Source organism: Aricia agestis, chromosome 21 (genome assembly GCF_905147365.1).
Source record: "Aricia agestis chromosome 21, ilAriAges1.1, whole genome shotgun sequence".
Classification (NCBI taxonomy): domain Eukaryota; kingdom Metazoa; phylum Arthropoda; class Insecta; order Lepidoptera; family Lycaenidae; genus Aricia; species Aricia agestis.
Genome location: NC_056426.1, coordinates 2,279,198 through 2,302,374, shown reverse-complemented (window position 1 = coordinate 2,302,374; position 23,177 = coordinate 2,279,198). Strand labels below are relative to the sequence as shown.

At 37.0% G+C, this 23,177-nt stretch overlaps 2 protein-coding genes across 2 annotated transcripts in view; both read right to left on the bottom strand.

Moving 5' to 3' along the window:
* Nucleotides 1-227: 227 nt before the first annotated feature.
* Nucleotides 228-2,715, bottom strand: LOC121737791 (cecropin-D-like peptide). The gene is made up of 2 exons (XM_042129490.1): nucleotides 2,584-2,715; nucleotides 228-442 (listed from the first exon to the last, which is right to left on the bottom strand). Exons 1-2 carry the CDS (start codon nucleotides 2,668-2,670, stop codon nucleotides 335-337), a joined length of 195 nt encoding a protein of 64 aa, XP_041985424.1. The 5' UTR covers nucleotides 2,671-2,715; the 3' UTR covers nucleotides 228-334.
* A 12,741-nt stretch (nucleotides 2,716-15,456) lies between these two features.
* Nucleotides 15,457-23,177, bottom strand: part of LOC121737788 (neuropeptide F receptor) — a 103,727-nt gene continuing 96,006 nt past the window's right edge. The window contains exon 4 of the mRNA XM_042129486.1: nucleotides 15,457-16,537. Coding sequence (XP_041985420.1) covers nucleotides 15,866-16,537 — 672 coding nt within the window. The 3' untranslated portion in view covers nucleotides 15,457-15,865. The remainder of the gene's footprint in view (nucleotides 16,538-23,177) is intronic.

The following is a 23,177-nucleotide window of genomic DNA, read 5'->3' as shown; positions in this document are numbered from 1 at the left end:
CCTCGCTACGCCCTTGATTGTACGGCACTGATGTCTGTTTTCACCAACGGTCTCCTAACGCTAAGTGTTCCTTAGCGATCTTTGCGGGTCAAATATCTCTTAAAACAAACACATTAAAAAAAAGTAATGTTTTGCAAAAGTTCTTACGCCCTAAGGACGAACGTGACACACAAAAATTCGTGAAATCTTGAAGGATTATGTATTATGTACCCTTAATGGCCGCTAGGGGAGTAGGTACTTAGCGTTAGGAGGCGGTTGGTGAAAACAGGCATGAGTCCCATGATTATGCGCTTCAGAATATTACTAGAAGAAAACAGGGTTAACTGTAATGCAGCTAGTCGTCTTTATTGCCTCCGTTGGCGATGTTCTGTGCTTGTGCGATTACGTCCACGGCTGGCTTGGCGCTGATGATTGCGTCTCTAACGCGCTGGCCAGCATGCTCCTGAAAAGTGGATTTTGATTGTTATGGCATAGTTAGGTACCATCAAAGAAATTGATTTAGATTTTAGACTATGTCAACCTAGGTGGGATTACACCAGGCACACTCAAAACTTTGTTTTATCAAAATCAAAAATATTTATTTCTAAATAGGTTACCAGTTAACACTTTTAGAACGTCGCGTCTACAAGAGGCCTACCACCGGTTCGGGAACTAACCCGGCGAGAAGAACCGGCGTAAGAAACTCGCCCGGGGCCATCTTTTACTAAAAGATGGAAAATTAATATTATAATAGGTACTTAGTTCTCATTGAACGCGATCACGCAGCGACGTAAATCTCGTTCTGTTTCAAATGGATTTCACAAACTTGTTTAGCATCGTAGCATCCAAACGAGTAGACTGATTTTAATTCAGTTTTTTTGTTTTAAATCTGATATGATTGAGACTGTTTTAGCTATAGTTCATCTATCAGCTTATCTTTTTGGGGGATGTTTATAAATTTCTTAATTTGACATCATATTTTGGAAATTGTTTTGTTCCCAATGGATATTCTATTTTAGAGTTTTAATAAAAATACGAAATAAAATTAAGTATAAACAAAATATAATAAAGTGGAAAATCTGTAAAAAGACGTTGTGGGAATTGCTATTTTTAATTTTAATGACGTCTTACTCTTCACCCACGTATAAAGATTCAAAGATTCTTCCAACTCCAGGAACCATGCATTTCGTCGAGAATTTATTCTATTTTTATCGAGAATTTATTTGGCAACTTATAAGCTATTTAGTAGACATGTGCCGACTAGTCGCTGACTGGTCGGTAAAGCCGACTATCCGGCCACTTTTGTAGTCGGCGACTAGTCGGTAAAGCCGACTATCCGGCCACTTTTGTAGTCGGCGACTAGTCGGTAAAGCCGACTATCCGGCCACTTTTGTAGTCGGCGACTAGTCGGTAAAGCCGACTATCCGGCCACTTTTGTAGTCGGCGACTAGTCGGTAAAGCCGACTATCCGGCCACTTTTGTAGTCGGCGACTAGTCGGCGAATAGTCGGCAAAAAGCGCCGACTAATCGGCTTTTTACTTTTTTTGCTATTATTGAAATTACATTAAAGAAAAACCTTGATTATTATTTATAATGTGTTCATATTACATTCAATCAGTGTTACACATTTTAAAATTAAATGAAGTGTTTCTGATATTACTTGCTAGTAAAGAAATTATTTTTGTACTTAAATATAATTTTTATTTAACAACAAATTAAGTATCTATTATTAAATCGAGATTTCATATACATGAAAACCATCAACTGTATTATATAGAAACAAAAATAAAGTAACGTACGGTACGCGAAGTAAACATACTTTAAAGTTTAAACAGTTAACACTGCGACATACCCACGAAACAGCAGTAAAAAAGCGTTACGGAAACTTCCGAAACCATGATCGGCTTGGCCGACTAGTCGGCCGATTAGTCGGCGGACCAAAATCATGATCGGCACATCTCTACTATTTAGTTGATTGTTTTTTTATTTATTAAGCTTATAATATTATAAGATACATGAACATTTTTAAGGGTTCTGCCCGGCCTATTTAGATGGTTTGGTGGTAGTAAAAAAATATGACAGATTTATTGCCAAGTTATTTCTGTATGTTGTCTTGTTACTTGTAGGCCATAATTTTTACACAATTAATATAATTCTATCAAATCCAAAAATTTTGACTTTTTGTCAAATCAGAACAAAACTGTCTGTCTGTCTGTCTGTCCCTATTTAAATGCTGAGATCTTACTTTAGGGTATTGTTTTTTCTTTACAGATAGACTGATTGAAGGGCAAGTTTTATACGTACCTATAGGTACACAATACATACGTAATATAAATATACAGGGTGTAACAAAACTAAGTGATAATACTTTAGGGTGTGTATGGGTTCTCTATAATAAAGAGTAACTTTTTTCACTTTTGAATGATAAATTCATGACGTGGGGGCGTTTGTCCCTTACAAATCACAAAAAATTGCTCTTATAGCGTTGCTACTTTCACAGCGAACTCTATAGGTAACACATACACACCCCAAAGTATTATCACTTAGTTTTGTTACACCCTGTATAGCAAAACAACATTTGCCGAGTCAGCTACAAAAACTCACCAGTTCCTTCCAAAAGTCCGGAGCAGCATACACCACGCTTAGAGTCATCAGGACTGCGAAGACAAAGACAATCTTTGTGAAATTCATGACTAATGACTTCAAGACTTCACGCCTATCTAGACTTCAAGACTAGTCTGTAGTCTGGGAGATGCAGATCTGTATTTATATAGAAAACTGCGAATGTTACCTGCAGTTGTGTCACGGTAAAATAAACTTTAAGTCTTTCGGAACAGAGATCACCATTTGCTTTGTGGTCTTAAAATAGAGGTGATTCCCCTGGATAAGGTGCTTTTGCACTTTCAACTTCGAAAGAGGTTATCATTTTGTGTTAAGTCTATTTTTATTAAAATAAGTATTACCTGGTAATACTTAATACCATTTAGTATCTACTGCATACCTCTATTAGGCCGTGTTCACACCAAACCGACTGTGAGCCGCCGAATGTGAGCGAATGTAACGCAGTTTAATGTATGTATTTCCATACATATTCACTTTTTCGTTCACACCTAACCGACAATACGCCATTATGCTAGGCGTAGGCGCGGACATTCGATACTGTTTATTTTCACGTTCGCACTGGGGTTCACAGTGAGCCTGCTCACATTCGGCGGCGTATAATCAGTTTGGTCTGAACACGGCCATAGAGCCGGGACATAAAAACACGACACGACGTCGCGTCGTGGTACGACACGACGTCGTGTCATAGTAAAAGGAGGGGAGTAAGTTATCTTCATACAAAGGCACCGCGCGCGGCTTGTATGTGTGTGCCATAGTATCAATGCGTCGCCACGTACGCGATACGGCACACAACAAAATCTCGGCCAGTTTAAGAGGCTGCCGGCTGGTATCGCCGAGATTTTGTTGTGTGCCGTACGTGGCGACGCAATTGATACTATGGCGCACACATGCAAGCCGCGCGCGGCGCCTTTGAATGAAGATAAATTACTTCCCCTCCTTTTACTATGGTCGTGTCGTGTTTTTGTGTCCCGGCCCTTAATCTACAGACTACGTGGGTCCTACATGGCAATCGTGAGTTTCAAGGACTCAAATTATGTCCATGCAAAATTTTATCTCAATTGGTTTAGTATTATTTCATTATTCAGTCATTATTGTTACTAGCAATAATTTTACTAGATAAGCAATTTTATACACTAATAAAACACACTTTTCTTGCGCTTTTTCCACTATATTAAGATATTATTATAACTTTTTTATAATAATATCTTAATATAATATTATTATTATAAATTATTCATCATCAGGTGTAAGTTAAACTTACACCTGATGATGAATAATTTCGAAACCGGTCGTGTTATTTGTTAAAAGTTATAATAATATCTTATTATAGTGGAAAAAGTGCAAGAAAAGTGTGTTTTATTACAACATGAATTTCCACCAAGAACCGACAGTACAATCTATTACATATAAGCAATTTTAAATTATTTTTAAAGCAATAAAGTTTTATAACCATGCTAAGACGCTGTGGGCTTGATATAACACGTTCTGCATTACACTGTTAAGCTTCCTATGAAGGCTATGAACATACGAAATATTTTTAATGTATTTTTATTAAAAAATTAACAATGGTAGGGTGTAACAAAACTAAGCGATAATACTTTAGGGTGTGTATGGGCCCCTGTATATGTAGAGTTCACTGTGAAAATAGCAGCTCTGAAAGAGTATCTTTTTTTTTACTTTGTATCTGGAAAAATCATGACACTGGGGCGCTTGATCATACAAATCAGAAAAAAAATTGCTCTTCTATAGCTGCTACTTTCACAGCGAACTCTATACAGGCGACTCAAACACAGTACACACCCTAAATTATTATCACTTATACTGTACTCGGCGAAACATGGCAGTAGCGGCCATTGACTCCCTGTCAAAAACTTGTCATTTTCTATATAAACCGCGATTGACAATGAAATATCAGATGTTGTCAATCGCAGCTTTGTGAAGAAAATAACAAGTTTTTGACAGGGAGTCAATGACCGCTACCGGCATGTTTCGCCGAGTACAGTATAGTTTTATTACATTCTGTATAAAAATCCATCTGTGATGTACCCAGTGTCACCCTCAGGACTCAGGAGCCCCTAATAGTGGGTGCAATTAAACCTTCCTGCCAAATTTTGATATATTGATCCTTGTTAAAAATTAAAATACATGTATTTTTTCTTTTATAATCACTCAGTACTAAAATGTTGAGAAATAGCTTCCGAAAGTTATCCTAAAAAACACTACAATTAATAATGGATAGAGAATGGACAAGACGCGTCGCCTGCGCGTGACGAGCCCCCGCGCGCGCGCCTCTCCCCGCATCACCCCCGTTCATTCCCCCGCGCCGCGAGTGACCGTTCTGCAACGATTTTAAATGGGATAAAATATGTCATTAAAAAAATAACACCCAATTTTTTTTGGTTAAATGGACTCGCCTTATAATAACTAAGCCATGGAAAAAATTTGGCAGGAAGGTTTAAGTGCACCCTGTATAGTTACTAGATGACGCCCGCATCTCCGTTGCGCCAAAATTCGTTTATCGAGTAGGAACCGTACATTTTTAAGGGATAAAAAATTACCAGTGATGAATATGAAAACAAATGATTTCTAAATCGAACATAATAACTAGTTTATCGCATCTATATATTAATACGTCTATATATTAATACGTGAGAGAAAAACTTTGTGACCCTTTTTACAAAAAATTGGGAAACGTAGGTGAATGAAATTTCGCACAGCTATAGTTTATATGGTGAAGGAGTGCATCGAGCTAATATTATTTTAAAATTATGCTTTTATCATATATATTTTTAACAAATAAAACGTTACACACACTACGACACTACTACTACGAAAAATGACAGATTTTTGAGTGACAAGCCTATACATACGAATTACTTATACTCTTTTATTTATGGTTGTCTATTGACAACAAGTTGAGAAATTAAAAATGGATTATTGTTTTTTTTTATTTAATTTTAGATACTATTAGACAATGCTTAAACGGCCAGTCTGAGATCAGCTGAGTCCCAGAGACAAGAATTGGAAAAAACTATGATGAAGTCAATATTTTTTACAAAATATAGGTAGTAGTCCTAATGTCGTTGCAAGTAAGGTCGAATTTCGACCTTTGGGCGATCTCTAGTTTTATTAAACATGTTTTTGTACGGCTTTTTTAGATTCTCAGTTCTGACCAATAACCTTTAATGATTGGACTTCCCCTACTGGTTTTGAAATCTTGGGTATTAGGTGCTTCCCCAGTAATAAATAATAGTAGTGATATAATATATAATAGAAGTAGTACTTAATATACGACAGAGTCGTGAGCTGTCCATACTTAATATAAAATCTTCACGCCCAAACAGATGAGCCGATTTTGCAGAAGTTTGGTATAGAAATACTTTGAGTCCCAGGAATGGATATAGGATCCGGGAAAAATGTACGGTTCTAGCGCAATACTCGAACTAGTAATACCTATTGTAAATGCAAAAGTCGAGATAAAATTAATAAATAAATAAAATATATTTTTATTCAAAATGGGTATCATGATACACTTTTTGAAAGTCGAACGAATAAACTACGTTGCCTACCACCGGTTCGGGAACTACCCCGCCGAGAAGAACTGGCGTAAGAAACTCGCACGGGGCCATCTTTTACTAAAAAAATGGAAAATTACAATGTTTTGGCTTACAGCTATGTAACAAAAATAAAAGAAAAGTAACCTGCATGGAGCCACCCTATTCCCAAGGTGTGCTGTCCTCGAAGAAATCATTGACTTTATAATACGCTTTAGCACACAAGCGTTCTTTAACTGCTTTTTTAAATTTGTCTAAAGGTAGATTTTGAACATTTTCTGGGATTTTATTGTATAGGCGTATACATTGGCCTTTAAAGGATTTGCTTATTTTGGCTAGTCTGAACATTGGTATTGCTAACTTGTTCTTATTTCTAGTATTTACATTATGATTATCACTTTTCTTTTTGAAAATATTTATGTTCTTTCTAACATATAAGAGATTTTCCAAAATGTATTGAGATGTGACGGTCAGAATTCTTATTTCTTTAAATTTTTCTCTTAGAGATTCCAAAGACGACATCTTATAAATAGAACGAATAGCTCGCTTCTGCAGCACAAATATTGTATTAATGTCCGCCGCGTTTCCCCACAAGAGGATGCCGTAAGACATTCTGCTATGAAAGTAGCTAAAGTAAACTAATCGCGGTCTCTACATCAGTCATTTCACGAATTTTTTTAACAGCATATGCTGCAGAACTAAGCTTATCTGCCAGTTTCGCAATATGTGGACCCCATTGTAACTTACAATCCAGCGTTATGCCTAGGAATACGGTGGTGTCTACTAAATTCATTTTCTCATCATTTAATAGGACATTGGTTTGTACTTGCCTAACATTTGGCAAGATAAATTTTAAACATTTTGTTTTATTAGAGTTCAAAAGTAAATTATTAGCATTAAACAATGTACTATTTTTGAGAGAGCACTATTTACCTCGTCTTAATAAATTGTCGCCTCTTCACATTAAAAATTAGTGAAGTGTCATCAGCAAAAAGTACTATCTCATGCTTATCTTTAACAAGATAAGGTAAATCATTTATATAGTTGAGAAAAAGAAAAGGCCCTAAAATGGACCCTTGTGGCACACCTAGTTTTATTTTGGTTCCATTAGACCTTATGGAGTTAACTTCCATCCTCTGCGTTCTATTTGTAAGGTAAGATTTTAGAATTTTAAGTGCCGTGCCCCTTACACCATAATGGTGTAGTTTTCTTATTAGAGTATCATACTCCACACAGTCAAATGCTTTAGAGAGATCGCAGAAAATACCAAATGCATCCTGCGACCCCTCCCAAGCTTCAAAAATACTACACAGAAGACTAATGCCTGCATCTGTTATAGACCGACCTTTAGTAAAAGAAAATTGATATATTATTCTAAATCAATTACTTGCTCATTTTAACTCAAATAATTTATTACATAATAATAAATTATTTGAGTTAAAATGAGCAAGTAATTGATTTAGAATTATTTTTTCAAAGATTTTACTTAAAGTCGGCAATATGGATATTGGTCTATAGTTGGCTGGGTCTGATTTCTTCCCAGCTTTAAATAGAGGCATCACCTTGCTGTGCTTCATTAAGTCTGGGAACACACCACTTTTGATACAATTATTAAAAACTAAAGCTAGGTAAGGGGCAATGATGTCAATTACTGATTTTATAATTTTTGTGGACATACCCCAGAGATCAGTGGTACTTTTAATATTGATTTATTTGAAAGTCTTGATAATATTTCTGGAGTCAATATCTCTAAAAATAAAATTGACATCACATTCCTTGACATGTTCTCTAATTATTTTTTCTGCAACTGTAGGTGATGAATTTAAGTTCTTTGTAGTTGAGATTGGAATGTCTGCAGAAAACTTCTCAAAGACTGTCGCAACCTCAAGATCAGAATTGATTTTTTTATTATTAATTAAAAGTTCAAATTTAGAGTTACGACAGGTGACTTTTCCAGTCTCATCCGCAATTATTTTCCAGGTGGTTTTCACTTTATTTTTAGAGTCTCTAATTTTCTCTTTAATTTGAAGTGCCTTCGCTGCTTGACAGGCCTTTTTAAAAGTTTTCGAGTATTTCTTGACGTACAATTTAAAAACTTCACTCCGGTTTATAGTTTTCTCGTTAAACAAATCATATAATTTTTGTCTACTTACAATAATACCTGCAGTTGCCCATTTTTTTTAATTATTTCTTTTATTATTCAAACTGACCGTTTTAGAAGTAAATACAGCGTTATATTGCTGATTTACTCTATTGAATATATTGTTAAACGCTTTATCTGGATCATTTGCTACATTCAAGTTCTCAAAACTTGATAATAATTTACTTCTGAATTTCTCAATACGTTTTGTATTTATAGGTAGTTATATATTGAATTTTTTCTTTTAAATTTGTATCACAATTTATATTAAATGAAGCTAACTGTCCACAGTGATCAGAGCTTAATACATTAATTATTTCCTTCCTATAGGGAGTTATGTTGGTGAAAATATTATCTATGCAAGTCGCAGTTGTATCACAAATTCTTGTCGGCTCGTTGAATAAATTAATAAGGTTATACGATTTGAACAATGATGTGAATCACAGTGGTGGAGTTTAAGTCTAGGAAATTGATATTAAAATCACCACATACTATAATCTTTCTGTTAGATGCACACACTTTTGTTAACACTTGCTCCATTATATTTTGTTCAAAAGAATCATATAAGCCGGATGGAGATCTGTATACGCTTACAATAATAAGGTGGTTCAGCTCGATACAGGCTAACTCAGCAATTGCTGAGTTACGAATTCGTTCAGTTGACAGTCTAACAATATCCTTACTTTCTTTAAATTTAAGTTTTTTGTTAATCAATATTTAGGAGCCACCCCTAATAGCATTCTCTCTCGACTGAACGAACTTGCTAGCTGATGATCAGAATAATTAAATGACAATTCATAATTTTTTGAGATTATTTTTTGAGAGGGGGATCTAGCGCTGGTTTCATACAAAAACGTCATTTTTGATAGTTCTTCTTTACCAGCAGCACCCATTGACATATTCATTATTATGTCCAAATTGTAATTTTCCATCTTTTTAGTAAAAGATGGCCCCGGGCGAGTTTCTTACGCCGGTTTTTCTCGCCGGGTTAGTTCCCGAACCGGTGGTAGGCATCTTAGTATCGACGTTCAGAAATATTTTTGTAAAAAAATTACTCTAAATAAAAAATAAAATATTTTTTATTTAGAGTAATTTTTTGATTTGTTACCCTTTACCCCCAAACCGCTGAACCAATTTTGCTGAAATTTTGTATGGATATTCTTTGAGTGCCGGGAAAGGACATTGCATAATTTTTGTTGTTAATTGTTCCTGCGCGATAGACGAGTTTTGGCGCAACGGAGTTGCTGGCTTCAACTTGTGTGAAATATTTTTAATACAAGTAGCATCTAACGTTTATTTGCCAAAATTAAGTGCGGACGTACTTACATAATTATAATAATTATATTAGACAAACTTTTCGAGTTTTAGGCTAAAGCTTTGTTTGTAAATTTAAGGCTGAAGCCTCCAGAAACGACCTAAGGGAAACATAATATTTTGGAGGCTGAAATCTCAAGATACTAGAGCACTAATGTATTTCAAGATAGAACATGAAATACTAGTGAAAATATTTGGTAGAATTTATGTTTCTATTGGGCCCATGTACCATGGCTAAGATTAGAAGATGTTAAAAAAATGTTGAAATTACACTTTAAAAAAATGATGATTGAATAAATCTTTTCTACACTTTAGCAACATTTTTGCTTTGAAAATATTACGTTGTTTCATAAATTACTATGGCGCTGAGGTCGTATTAAATTATGTACAGCTACTAGATAATGCCCGCAATTTCGTTGCGCCAAATTTTTCCGCGATCAAAAGTATCATATGTCCTTTTCTGGGATTCAAAGTTTCTTTCCTCAACGAAATCGGTTCGACAGACAGACACACTTTCACATATTTTATAATATTAGTATGGACGAGCTTTTGACCGCGGCTTCGCTCGCGTTAAGAAGTATTATTATATACAAACATTCATCCCCTATTTTAACCCCTTGGGGTTAGAAATTATCAAAATCCTTTCTTAGCGAATGCCTTCGTCATAACATCTACCTGCATGCAAAATTTCAGCCCGATCCGTCCAGTGGTCTGGGCTGTGCGTTGATAGATCACCATGTCAGTCCCGTGACTGACTGTCAGTCAGTCACCTTTGAGTTTTATATATTATATAGATTATGTTTATAAATCGTGTATTGCACACAATATTATGTTTGCCTTTGTAACTGGACGTAGGTATTAATTTCAACAATACAATGTCTAGACTCGAGACGTAATATTAATTGAATATAAACTTGCACCAGTCTATTGGTCCCTTATATTATATTCGGTTACAACTGGTCGTGCTTGCTATTTCAAATAAATAGGCGCTTTTTATATTGTTGATTGTTCAAACGTTTCTGAGGGTTTTCAATTGAAGTTTATCTATACGCTATCGCTGGTTAGCGTCAAAATATTGTGCAATCAAAAATCGGGAAAATGCGAGTCAGACTCTCAAACATATTTTATCTATTCTTGTTTAAATATCCGAATACTTACTAAGTTTCAACAGTATATAGACAGACAGACAGATAGACGGACAGACAGAATATGTGACGAATCTATAAAGGTTCCTTTTTTTGGCCACTTGGCTACGAAACCCTAAGATCACTGTTGAATAGATAAACTCCTGTCAAAAGCCTCAAAAACCGTGCTTAAAGTATACAAAATTTCATCAATAGCGGTTTTCCTTGGCTTAGTATACGTTTGTACGGTATTCCCATTTTACATGGATTAAGCAACCTATAACGAACAAGGATTATGTTAAGCTGGGGTAAAACTTACCCTGATATTAATTTCTTTCTGCCCTGCGAAGGGTTAGGGTCACTGCAGACGGACCACTGGCCACAACCACAAAACGCCGCCACAGGCATATTATCTTTATTAATTATTCTTCAGTGGGGCTAAAATGGTCGCTTTGGAGAATCATATTATGAATCATAATATGATTCATTTTTTAAAAACAAAATGGTCACTCCGCTTGCAATTCATGTCTAGTAATTCGTACTTATTTGACATTCGTCAGTTTGACAGTTTTGACAATTCATTTGCTGAGTTGATTGAGAAGAATTGCTAAATGTGACCATTTTAGCCCCGCAGTTCATGTATCATATCAACTTGTCCTCAACAGCTGGACCAATATGAATGAACTGTTTTGTGGGCCAGATTCAGAAATGAAGACATGAGTGGATGAAGTAGGTAACTAACATTTTACAACATAAGAGCAATTTGAACAAACCTTGTAACTTACCTACCTACTTCACCATCTAGATTCTAGCTAATATAATATTCTAGCAATTTATGCAAAAAAAAAAAAAAACACTTCAAATTGTTAGCTACCCACTTTATTAGTTCATTGATTGAGTATCCACTATCCACTCATTTCTTTAATATAATACGGGAAAACGTCTGTTGAGAAATTGCTAAGATCAATTTGTTACCATATTCTAGTAAATAAAATTATGATGATGATGATGATGATGAGTACGCTAATTTCATATACATTATACATACATAGTTTTCATATATTTTATACGGACTCGCACATGGCTGACGCCGGTGGCCACCACCAGCTACTCTTCGTCGCCGCTCGCGCTCGCTTCTTGTCGTCCGCATCAGCCAACGGCCACTAAGTGCACACGGGCCACCGGCCCAATCACAAAACGCCGCTACATATTTTAGGCATATTTCCTGTAGTTTTCATAATTATAGACTCGCCGCACACGGTTCACGCCAGTGACCGCCACACGCTACAACGATTTTTAGAACACGCGATAGCCACAACGGCGTTTGTAACTGTCACGTGTGGCCCGTTTGCGGCGACACTAAATTTTGCTACAAGGCTGTTGCGCGATTTGATAACCTTACTAAGGTTTTTAATAAGAAACTGTCGTATACTAGATGAGGCCCGCAACTCCGTTGCTTATTGCGCCGTACATTTTGCCACAACCAAAAACTACCCCTTGTCCTTTCCCGGGTTTTAAAGTATCTCCATACCGAATTTCACCTAAATCGGCTCAGCGGCATAAGCGTAAAAAGACAGATAGATAGACACACTTTCACATTCTCATTTCTTGCTAACACAGTATTATAAATTATTTGAAAGTGTAAAAGTCTGTCTGTCTGTCTGTGACCTCTTCTAGTTTAGGCGGCCAAACCGATAAATACTAGTTTATTGAGCACGCGGCTTATTATATACAGGCTAGGCTATTATTATATACAAACTTTTATCCCATATTTGAGACTGTGGGTTGATAGATCACCATGTCAGTCAGTCACCGTTGAGTTTTATATAATATATAGAAGAAGATTCACTGTGTGTCCGTAAGTGACCACAAGTGGCTGTCGCGTTGTTGCTGCTTCTGGCGATTGTTGCTGTCGCGTGTGGCCCGTTCACACTTACCTCTCATTAAATCCTTCTCAAATGCCGGGTGTTAAATGAAATGTCGACATTTTGATATAAACTTAATTACAGACTAAATTGTTTACCAGTCTAGACTAAGAAAATGTCTAGAAACAAGATTACAATATTCTAGATAAGAGTCAATTTAAATTGCTACATAACGATGCCGTGTATTTTTGAGGCCATTAAAAATAATCTTTGTTTTCTGCACAATTGAATTAAATTTTTGACTGAGGTTTTACCCGACAACGGAGAAAAAGGTGGGTACTGGGATTGACACTTTTTATGCTTAAGTTGCCACAGCCTGTTGTGTACTTTATTAAAATCAAATTAGCGGTCTTAGCACAAAAAGAACTGACAAGTGACAGGCATACATATTATATCGTGCTTATAATATTTAGTATGGATATGAATTGTGTTTGTCAGCGCCTAAAATATTAATCGGATTTTCATGATTGAGGTAATTGAGAGACCTCCGTTAAAACCTTTTTCATTCCGTACTCCGTAGTCTGAATTTTATAAAGCGTTGATATTTATAAAGGCCCTCATTAATAAGTCCGAAACAAAATCCAAAACAAAATCTAAAACAGAAGGTAATTAATTGCTTCGGCCAAATCATTAATCATTTTAGTAACAACCATAGCATAAATACTGTACAGTAAAACATCTTTCTATTTTCTTGTGACGGCAGTGTCATTTCATATCATTTAAATCGTGATTTGCAGAATATTAAATACATGATTCAATATTCTTATTCTGTCTGTATGTTATTGATTCTATTTAGCCTAAGCATCTGGACCGATTTGGATAAAATGTATTGTGATTGTTTAATTGGGCTCGAGAATAGACTGCCCAAATCGAGTGCACGCACACTTAAGTGTGATTTCGCGTGTTGAGTTTGATTTCAAGGACATGTCTAAATTACTCTACTGTATAATATTTGTGCTGTAACAGGATTGAGTATTTTTTACTGATTAATGGACATCGTTGTAGCTGGTTGTAGCAAGTCATCATTATGATGGATATACAAACCCTCAGATCATAGATATTTTAGATGTGAAATTTCCTTTTCAAAATCCTGCAGGAACCATCCATTTCATTGCAAAAGTCATGGTACGGGAGCCCTAGCACATTTTTTATTATTACTATATATTAATACGTGGGAGAAAAACTTTGTAACCCTTTTTACGAAAAATGGGGAAACGTAGGTGCATGAAATTTCGCACAGTTATAGCTTATATGGTGAAGGAGTGCATCGAGTTAATATTATTTTAAAATTATGCTTTTAACATGTATATTTTTAAGAAATAAAACTTTACACACACTACGACACTACTACTAGGAAAAATGACAGATTTTTGAGTACAAGCCTATACATACGAATTATACTCTTTTATTTATGGTTGAAGTCTGTTGACAACAAGTTGACAAATTGAAAATGGATTATTGTTTTTTTTTTATTTAATTTTAGATACTATTAGACAATGCTTAAACGTCCAGTCTGAGATCAGCTGAGTCCCAGAGACAAGAATTGAAAAAAGTAAGGTCGAATTTCGACCATTGGGCGATCTCTAGTTACTATAATTTATTTATTTGGATAAGACAAACAACATTTTCATTTGCAAAAAATCTCGAAAGTGGTAGCTAACAGAGATAGAAAGGATTTCATACTTTGAATTGGTGGTCCTAAAATATGGACTGTTTTATTTGTAGGACAATATTACTCTTAAATTATATGACTATTAATCTATCAATATACAAAAAATCAGCTCGTTAGGGTTCCGTTATAGAGTTCTGTAATCAACAAAACTTGGTTGACTACTGAACCTTAAAACGGAACCCTATAAGATTTAAATAATCGCAAGTCGCAACGCTATGTGTGATGGGGGCCAGAATACATAGGTCATAGGTATTTAAAGTTTAACACCACCTATGTAAATTTAAAACTATACTTAGCCATTTTGACATACAGTAGGCGAGCAGACATAGTGTACACTGTACGTCCCGCGATACGGTGGACCGACGATTTGAAGAATGTGGCTGGCAGCGGATGGATGAGGGCTGCCCAAGATCGGGATGGTTGGCGCTCATTGGGGGAGGCCTACGTTCAGCAGTGCACGGCAATAGGCTGATGATGATGCGAGCAGACTATAGTTGTATGTTTAACAAGCCTGCTGCTGTGTTTGAAGTTCTGCAGTAGAGACCTCCTCATAAACCTTCAATAAAATAAACGTATTGTACCATCATACCATCAATAAATTGATTCAGGCATAGCGGGACCACATAATTTGGTCGCATTTTGTCAAGCTCAGCCGACGCCTTACAGTGATTTGACATAGCTCTACCAAATAACATAGGTCCATCATCTGCTTATAAATCAATTTCTTGATTCATACCCCTCCCCCCTACAAAAGCAGTCCTTGAATTATTTCTTAACTTTTCTTGAAAACAGCTACAAGTCGCTATTGATAAAAAAACTTCCTTTTTTAGTGTTTCTCCTCACTTATTAATATAGAGATAAACAATATCATAATTCATATTTCATAACTATAACATATATATACACAGTGTTGATCTAAGATCTTTTTAATATTAAGGAGTATGCATAGAAATGCCAAATGATACGTATGAAAACATGATCAAAAGGCTCTTTCAACTCACTCAAGGGGCTGAGTGTATTTTTGGTTTTCCTTGAAGTTAGTAAATAACCTGATCACTGCATCCATAAAATTGTTTACGCCAACGCTCCAACAGTCCCATAATTTACAATTCAAAAACATCACATCCAAGAACAAGATTTTATTCAGAAATTTACATTCAGCTTACATACTACGGGGGAATACGTTTTGGGCTCAGAAAAACGTATGCCCCAAGATCTAGAGGTATATACAAACACAGATTTGCTGATTTTAGACACGCTGACCGTCGGCGCTGACAGCAAAATGTAGGAAATAGCAAAACGCGTTAGGCGCTTCCTAATAACTTCTAAACCTCGGGCCATCAGCGTCGAACGCTCGGTCAGCGTGACAATAAAATCAGCCTAAAGGCATTCGATTTCCCGGAAAATCGAAAGCAAATCCAAACCAGAAGGCAGTCAACTGGGAGTATCTCAAGGTTTGGATCACACAAGGAACATTAAACACCTTAAAAGTCTTTTACTTCAAATACATTACGCTATTTGAAACACGGCTTTAGTCAGAAAATCTGCGAACATTGTGACGTTTTCGTGTTCGCTGTGACGGTGTGCTCCTGGAGTGCTGTCAGCTCCGTCTCCATCTTCCTACTCTTTCGCACGTTCTTCATCTGTCCCTTTTTTCGACAACAGCACAGTATCTCCTCAAACTCCTTCCTGAAGTTATCATTCAGCCATCCATAGAGTAGAGGATTGGAAACCGCGCTGGACATCCCGAACATGTGGCATACAGCGTAGGTTATAACGATCTTCTTCTCATCCAGAATGAGATTGGCGTTTATATCTGCTACTATGTTGAAAACGTTTAAGGGCAGCCAGCTTATGACGTAAGTTACTGCTATGGCTATTAGGATGGCTGGTGTTTTTCTCGTCGTTCGTCTTCTGCCTCGTAATCTTCTGTGGATCTGGAGGTGGGCCATGACCACCACCAGAACTGGTAGGAGATATTGGAATATTAGACTAAATAGAGAGTATACTGCCCTTCCGTTTTCTATGGGCCAGTCTTCGATGCAGAAGCTGATAGAGTCCATGCCTAGTAGTCCAAGCTTATGGGTCTTCAGGCTTCGGTATATGTACAGGGGTGAGGCCAGGCAGAAGGCGGTGACCCATATGAAGAACATGGTGACCAGGGTCCCCATCGTCTGCAGACCTGGCCGCGTGGGGTACACGATCAGCTGTGGACACAATTTTTTCATTAGCTAGAACATAAACATACAGGATTTCGTTCTAAAGCAGTGTTCCGCAAACTTTTGTGTTCAAGGTACATCTAGAAAAATTAAAATTTTTGGATGTACACAATACACAAATTAATCAGGGTGTACTAAGTTGCCAAGCCCTAAGTTTTTATTCCTTGCGTCGATTGTCCTGAGATGTTGCCTTTTTTGGTTATTAAAAAAAACTGCATATAAACAAGTAAAGGTCTGTCCTTTTGTCTTTCATCACACCTACCGACCTGCTGGAATAGGTAGCCCAACACTTTAACAGTTGGCCCTAAATGCAATGCATATCTTTCTTGGGTATTAAATAAAGTTCAGGTCCAGTTGCAATGTGAACTGACCCCTACAAAAACCAAACACATTTTAAGCTGTGAATTTCCAAATGTTTTTCTGCGCATGTACAAAAGACACGGCAAGTCCATTAAAGAATTTAAACAATTCCCAATAAAAGCTGTTCTTTACCTTTTCACCCCTTTTAAAATACCTTGGTAATGCAAATTGGTGAGTTATTGAAATGTTTCACGAACTTAACTCTTTACTCGGTATATTATATCTTTTTAAGTGGGTTCTTTAAATTATAATAACACTAGCTGACCCCGCGAACTTCGTTTCTCTTTTCTAAGAAAGTCGATCCATGTGACAGTAGACCGGGCATGCAAAGCAGTCAATCCATCGCTATTCTTTCACCGGTCGTGTCCGTCAGCCGTTCCACCTGATAGGAGAGAGTGACGGAATAGAAAGTGCACCCTTTTGCGCACACATTAATTGGGCACTTTTGTTGCACCCTGAATATTTCCAGAATATACAGCAGATATTCCAATAGTTGCTGTCAAACGCCTGTCACCTACCTGCCAAGATACTGAGTTTTGATTTACTATCTAATAGGCTTTTTCGCCTGTAAGCCTCTGTATTAGCTCTTTAAACTTATCAGGTACATATTGATTTTGTGTAATACACTTTATCATCGAGTAATACAGTAATATCTGGCACTAGAGATATCAGCCACTTAATAATGATAACGCCGATGGAGTAAGTGAAATGCTGATAACATTTGCGGGGGTCACAAGACCTGTGACAGGACACCGTAATTTTTACCATAAAGTAGCCCATGCCTTGACACAAGCTCCTGCCCATGGTACTCACCATGGGTAGGAATAGCTACTGTTGATCCTGGCGACACAGAAGTTGCAGTGGTGGGAATGTATGGTGGGCCTTTTGCCCGTTTAAAAAAAATGGGTAGGAATCAAATGAGAATCGTTACCAGAAGCCTAACTGGGCACTGCAAGCTCAAAAATGGTGCTTTTTAAAGGAGGTTATCAATTCGACGCGTATGTATGTTATACTTCCAGAACTACTCAGTTTTTGCATATTATGTTAATCTATATCAGTTTCTGAACAAATGTGCCAAATTTCAAAAGTGTATATGTATGTATGTTTTTATGTTTGTGCACGCATATCTCCGGAACTACAAGTCCGATTAAGTGATTCTTTTTTTATTGTACCAGGTATTGTTCAACTTCAACTTAGAGAATGCTGCAAGTTTCATCAAAATCGATTAAGTAGTTTTTGAGATAGGGAATTTTAATTCTTAATTATTACGTACTTACAATTTGAAGTCGGTTTTATCTTTTTAAAGTACCATTATTATTGAGCTACGGTTACACGGTCAGTCTGGCATCAGTCTAGTCTGAGACTGACGTCAGAACGATGACCGGAAAGAACATACTTAAAAAAATGATCAGTCCATCAATCAAACGGTTACACTATAATTCTCCCGTCAGTCAGACTGATGGCCTGAACTGATGCCAGACTGGACGTGTAACCTTTGTCTAACAGAATAGGTGCTAGTAACATTACGATTTGCAGATTCTGCGAGGAGGAGAGCGAGACACCTATTCACCTTCCCCTCGACTGTCCTGCTCTACTACAGAGCAGAACCAGGCACATATTGCTACAAATACTCAACTACAGAGGAAATTCGTGGCACCAACCCCAACCACATCGTTCAATTTATGAGCAGCATTGGGTTGGAGACGGTACTCTAATGCAAAGGAGTCACAATAGATCCTCAAGGGTCGCAGTGATATCAGGGCTGCAATGACCTGCCTTCGATAGGAAAAAACTCTTTCAGCGATGCTTCTTTCACAGTAAACTCTATACAAGGGACGCATAGACACCCTTAAGTATTATAGCTTTTTAATTTTTGGTAAGCGAATGAGTAATATTCAATTATTTAAATTCAGTTATAAATCGATACATAATATTATTTACTCAGGCATGGATCAAACAAGTATATACTCAGATCAAACAAATTTATATTATTTGTATTGGGTACATAGGCGGAGTTAGAAATACATTGTTAAGCTTCTGTTAAACGCATCCTGCATAATGCATGGACCTGTGGTCATATTGTGAGTGAGTTAGGGTGACAAGTTACGCATGGACAGTGGCGAACTCTGTCATCTGCATCCTGAGTATAGTAGCGTTGATTAATAATGGCAATTTTGTATAATATTTTGTAGCTAAGTTTATCAAAGAGGAAAAGGTAATACTTTTTATCGTTATGTAGTTACTGATCACTACGAATACGCCTCCGTGGTCTAGTGGTTAGAGCGTTGCTCTCGACTCCGGAGGTCGTGGGTTCGAATCCCGCGTTGGAAACATGTTATTTCCAAGTTTGGTTAGGACAATGTAGGCTGATCACCTGATTGTCTGACAAGTAAGATGATCCATGCGTCGGATGGGCATGTAAAAAGTCGGTCCTGCGCCTGATCTCTCGCCAGTCGTGTCGGCCTTCCATCCCACTGGGTTATGAGAGTAAAGGAATAGAGAGTGCTCTTGTGTACTGCGCACACACTTGGGCACTATAAAATTACTCCTGCGTACCTGGTCTGGTTTCAATGAAACCGGCCACCGTCACCGAAACCGGTGTGGGGAGTATTATTATTATTATTACTGATCAAAATACGGCCCAAGCTATTGAATAGATTGCACAGACTCATACACATTACGATGTAGACTTATTCTGATACTTTAGTAAAAATTTAACATTTATAAAGGTCCAGAAAAGCAAAAAAAGAACCTAATTATAGACACTAATAGAAAATCCTATATATTGGTATTTGTAGTAGGTATGTATTTTCAACAGAAAAAACGCCAATAATGGGATGAATTAAAACCATGGGGTAATTTTCCTACAAAAGAAGAACTTCTTAAAGCGTTGGGTAAGAAAAGAAACTTCGACATGTAATTGCAAAATATTTCTCTACAAACTAAAATCTGTTCTTTTTTTTATGAAATAAGGGGGCAAACGAGCAAACGGGTCACCTGATGGAAAGCAACTTCCGTTGCCCAAGGACACTCGCAGCATCAGAAGAGCTGCACGTGCGTTGCCGGCCTTTTAAGGGGTAACAGGGAGGGTAGGGAAGGGAATTATAGGGAAGGGTAGGGAAGGAAATAGGGGAGGGTAGGGAAGGGAAAAGGGTAGGGGATTGGGCCTCCGGTAAACTCACTCACTCGGCGAAACACAGCGCAAGCACTGTTTCACGCCGGTTTTCTGTGTGGACGTGGTATTTCTCCGGTCGAGCCGGCCCATTCGTGCCGAAGCATGGCTCTCCCACGTCAAAATTCCCGGTCCTGCGTACAGACAAGTATAAACATGGTTTAAGACACGTCAGTCATAACATTTGTACAGTTTGTGTATTCTGATGTATTTTTGGAATTAAATAAACATCTGTTTATCGAGCATTTTAGGTTAAACGATTTGAACCTTGCTTTAACTATTTCCTGGTTAAACTTTAACTAGACTACTGAAGGACATTTAGAAGGTATAATTTGGTAGAATACTTATAGGATGTTTTAGGAAAATAAACAACTTAATAAAAAATCGGCCAAGTGCGACTTGGACTCGCGCACGAAGGGTTCCGTACAGGTATAGAGCGAAAGTAGGCATAAAATTGTGTTTCTTGTATGAGATGCCCTCCTTAAATATTTTCTTAGTGAAAATTTTATTATTAAAAAACTTTAATAATTAATAATAAAATTAACTTTAATAATTAATAATAAAATTTTCATATATAATTAAGAATTTTGTGAATATTTCAAGTGCCTAGCCTTTACCATTATTGATTACGAGCGAAAAAACCTAAAAAAATCACGTTTGTTGTATATTAAATATTAATTTTATTGCGTTTTTAGTATTTGTTATTATAGCGGACAATATAATAGCAACAGAAATATACAATCTGTGAAAATTTCAGAAGTATAGCTATAGCGGTTCTTGAATTACAGCCTGGAGACAGACGTGCAGACGGATAGACGGACAGACGGACAGACATCGAAGTCTTAGTAATAGGGTCCCGTTTTTTACCCTTTGGGTACGGAACCCTAAAAAATTACGTAAATTAGGTACTTAGATCTTGTCTAATTTAAAATGACGCGCCCCACCACTTCAAAGTTGATACAGTTCTTGCAATCTACGAGTGCGCGTGGCCTTTCTTTGTAGTAGTAATTGTGAATAGACATTTTCGTTAGTGTGCGTACCTGACGGAACAGTCAGTAGCGAGCGAGCCGTACGCCGTGTACGCGTGTATAGATATGGTCACTCACACAACTTAGGGCGCCGCGCACTCGTAGATTGCAAGAACTATACAGTGTGTAACAAAAACTAGTGATAATACTTTAGAGTGTGTACATGTTCCTTGTAGAAAGTTCACTGTGAAAGTAGCAGCTCTGAAAGACGAACATTTTTTTTCACTTTTGTATGGGCAAGGGCCCGAGCGTCACGAGTTTCCCCATACAAAAGTGAAAAAATTTTTTCGTCTTTCAGCGCTGCTACTTTCACAGTGAACTCTCTACAGAGAATACGTACACACTCTAAATTATTATCACTTGTTTTTGTTACACCCTGTATAACAAATGAAAATTTTGTACTGTGAGTGCGAGGGAGGGGCGCGTAATTTTAAGCTAACAAGCCAGGTTTTTGACACAAAAAATATTATTATAGGGAAAAATTCTATAAAAAACATAGACTCAGCAAAACATTCAATTTTTGAATTCGAAAACTCATAATACTAGTAAAATTTAGCATTTAACAAATTTTAACTACCAGAATGTTTGTAGGCTTCTTTTTATCGGCGTAAAATGTATATATCCTACGGGATTTTGTGCGAAATTCGCGAATAACAATCTGTGAAGTATCAACTAACTCTAAAATATATTTTTACTACTCTCGATTAAATATTCAACAGTCGTTTGATGCCTGCCTTATTTAACGGTCGGATAACGGAGGGTAAACTGAAGTTAAAATGGTGTCAATAGGGTCCAAACATAACCGTAACAATAACTATAACACGTGATTTCCTAAACTTTCATTTCCAAGATGGGGTCAATTTTGATATTGCTTAAAAGGGTGTGCTAATTCGGTATTATAGGATCATTTACACATAATATGGAAATGGATATGCTTCATCAATATTGTTTAGCTCTTTGCCTATAATACTCAGTATTGAGAAGTGAGTGTGTCTGTTCACTGTGGATAGGTACTTTGAGAGACAGGAAGGGACATGGCGGCATATTTTTTTGTAGAAAAATGTGCGGTTTTCGCACGAGAAACGAATTCTGGCGCAACAGAGTTTTGGGCGCTATATTAGGGTCAATTCAGACCTCTAATTCTGTATGGATATGACAGTGAATTAAGTCAATTCAGTACAAATTAAGAAATGCATCTACGCGTCGCGTTGCGGTCTGAATTGGCCCTTATAGTTATTTTAAATAATATTATGAAAATTTTTATTCATCATCATATCAGCCTATAGTCGTCCACTGCTGGACATAGGCCTCTCTCAATGAACGCCAAGATGACCGATCTCCTGCTACTCGCATCCAACATGGGCCTGCAACTAAGCGGAGATCGTCGTCCCACCTAGTTGGAGGTCGACCCTATTTTTATTATTAAGTAACAATATTATAAAGCGGCTATAATAAAAATAAATCTGTCCTCATTTTGATTCATACCCTTTATTTGGCTTCGCCACCGCCCGATAAAAATAAAATTCACCGGAATACAGTTTGCCGAGAATTTTTATAATTCTCTACAAATTAATAGTTGAGGAAACTTTAAAGTCAGAAATAGCCCTTTCAGAAGTTTTCCTTTGAACACTGAAACCTAATAACCGCTGGTAGGGCTTCTGGAATTTCAGAAGGGTGGGCGGTGATAGACAATTTTCATCAAAACTCTAATACTTAGTTAATTCCTCAAACATGTTAAAGGTGAAATTAATAGAAAAAGAGTCAAAAAAATACAATTTCATATCCACACTAATATTATTAATGTGAAAGTATCTCTGCCTGCCTGTCTGTCTTGTCTGTTACCTCTTCACGCCCACCACTGGACCGATTTTGAAGTGTACAATAACCATTTGGCATTCCTTATTCAAACCTCAATTTTAGTACCATACAAAGGACACAGGCTTATTTCTACCTACGAGTAGGGTTGCCATCTATCCGGATTTCCCCGGATTTGTCCTAGTTTGAAGGGCGTCCGGTGGTGCGTCCGGCCGGGTTTTTGAAAAGTGTCCGGTTGAAATGCGGACACTTT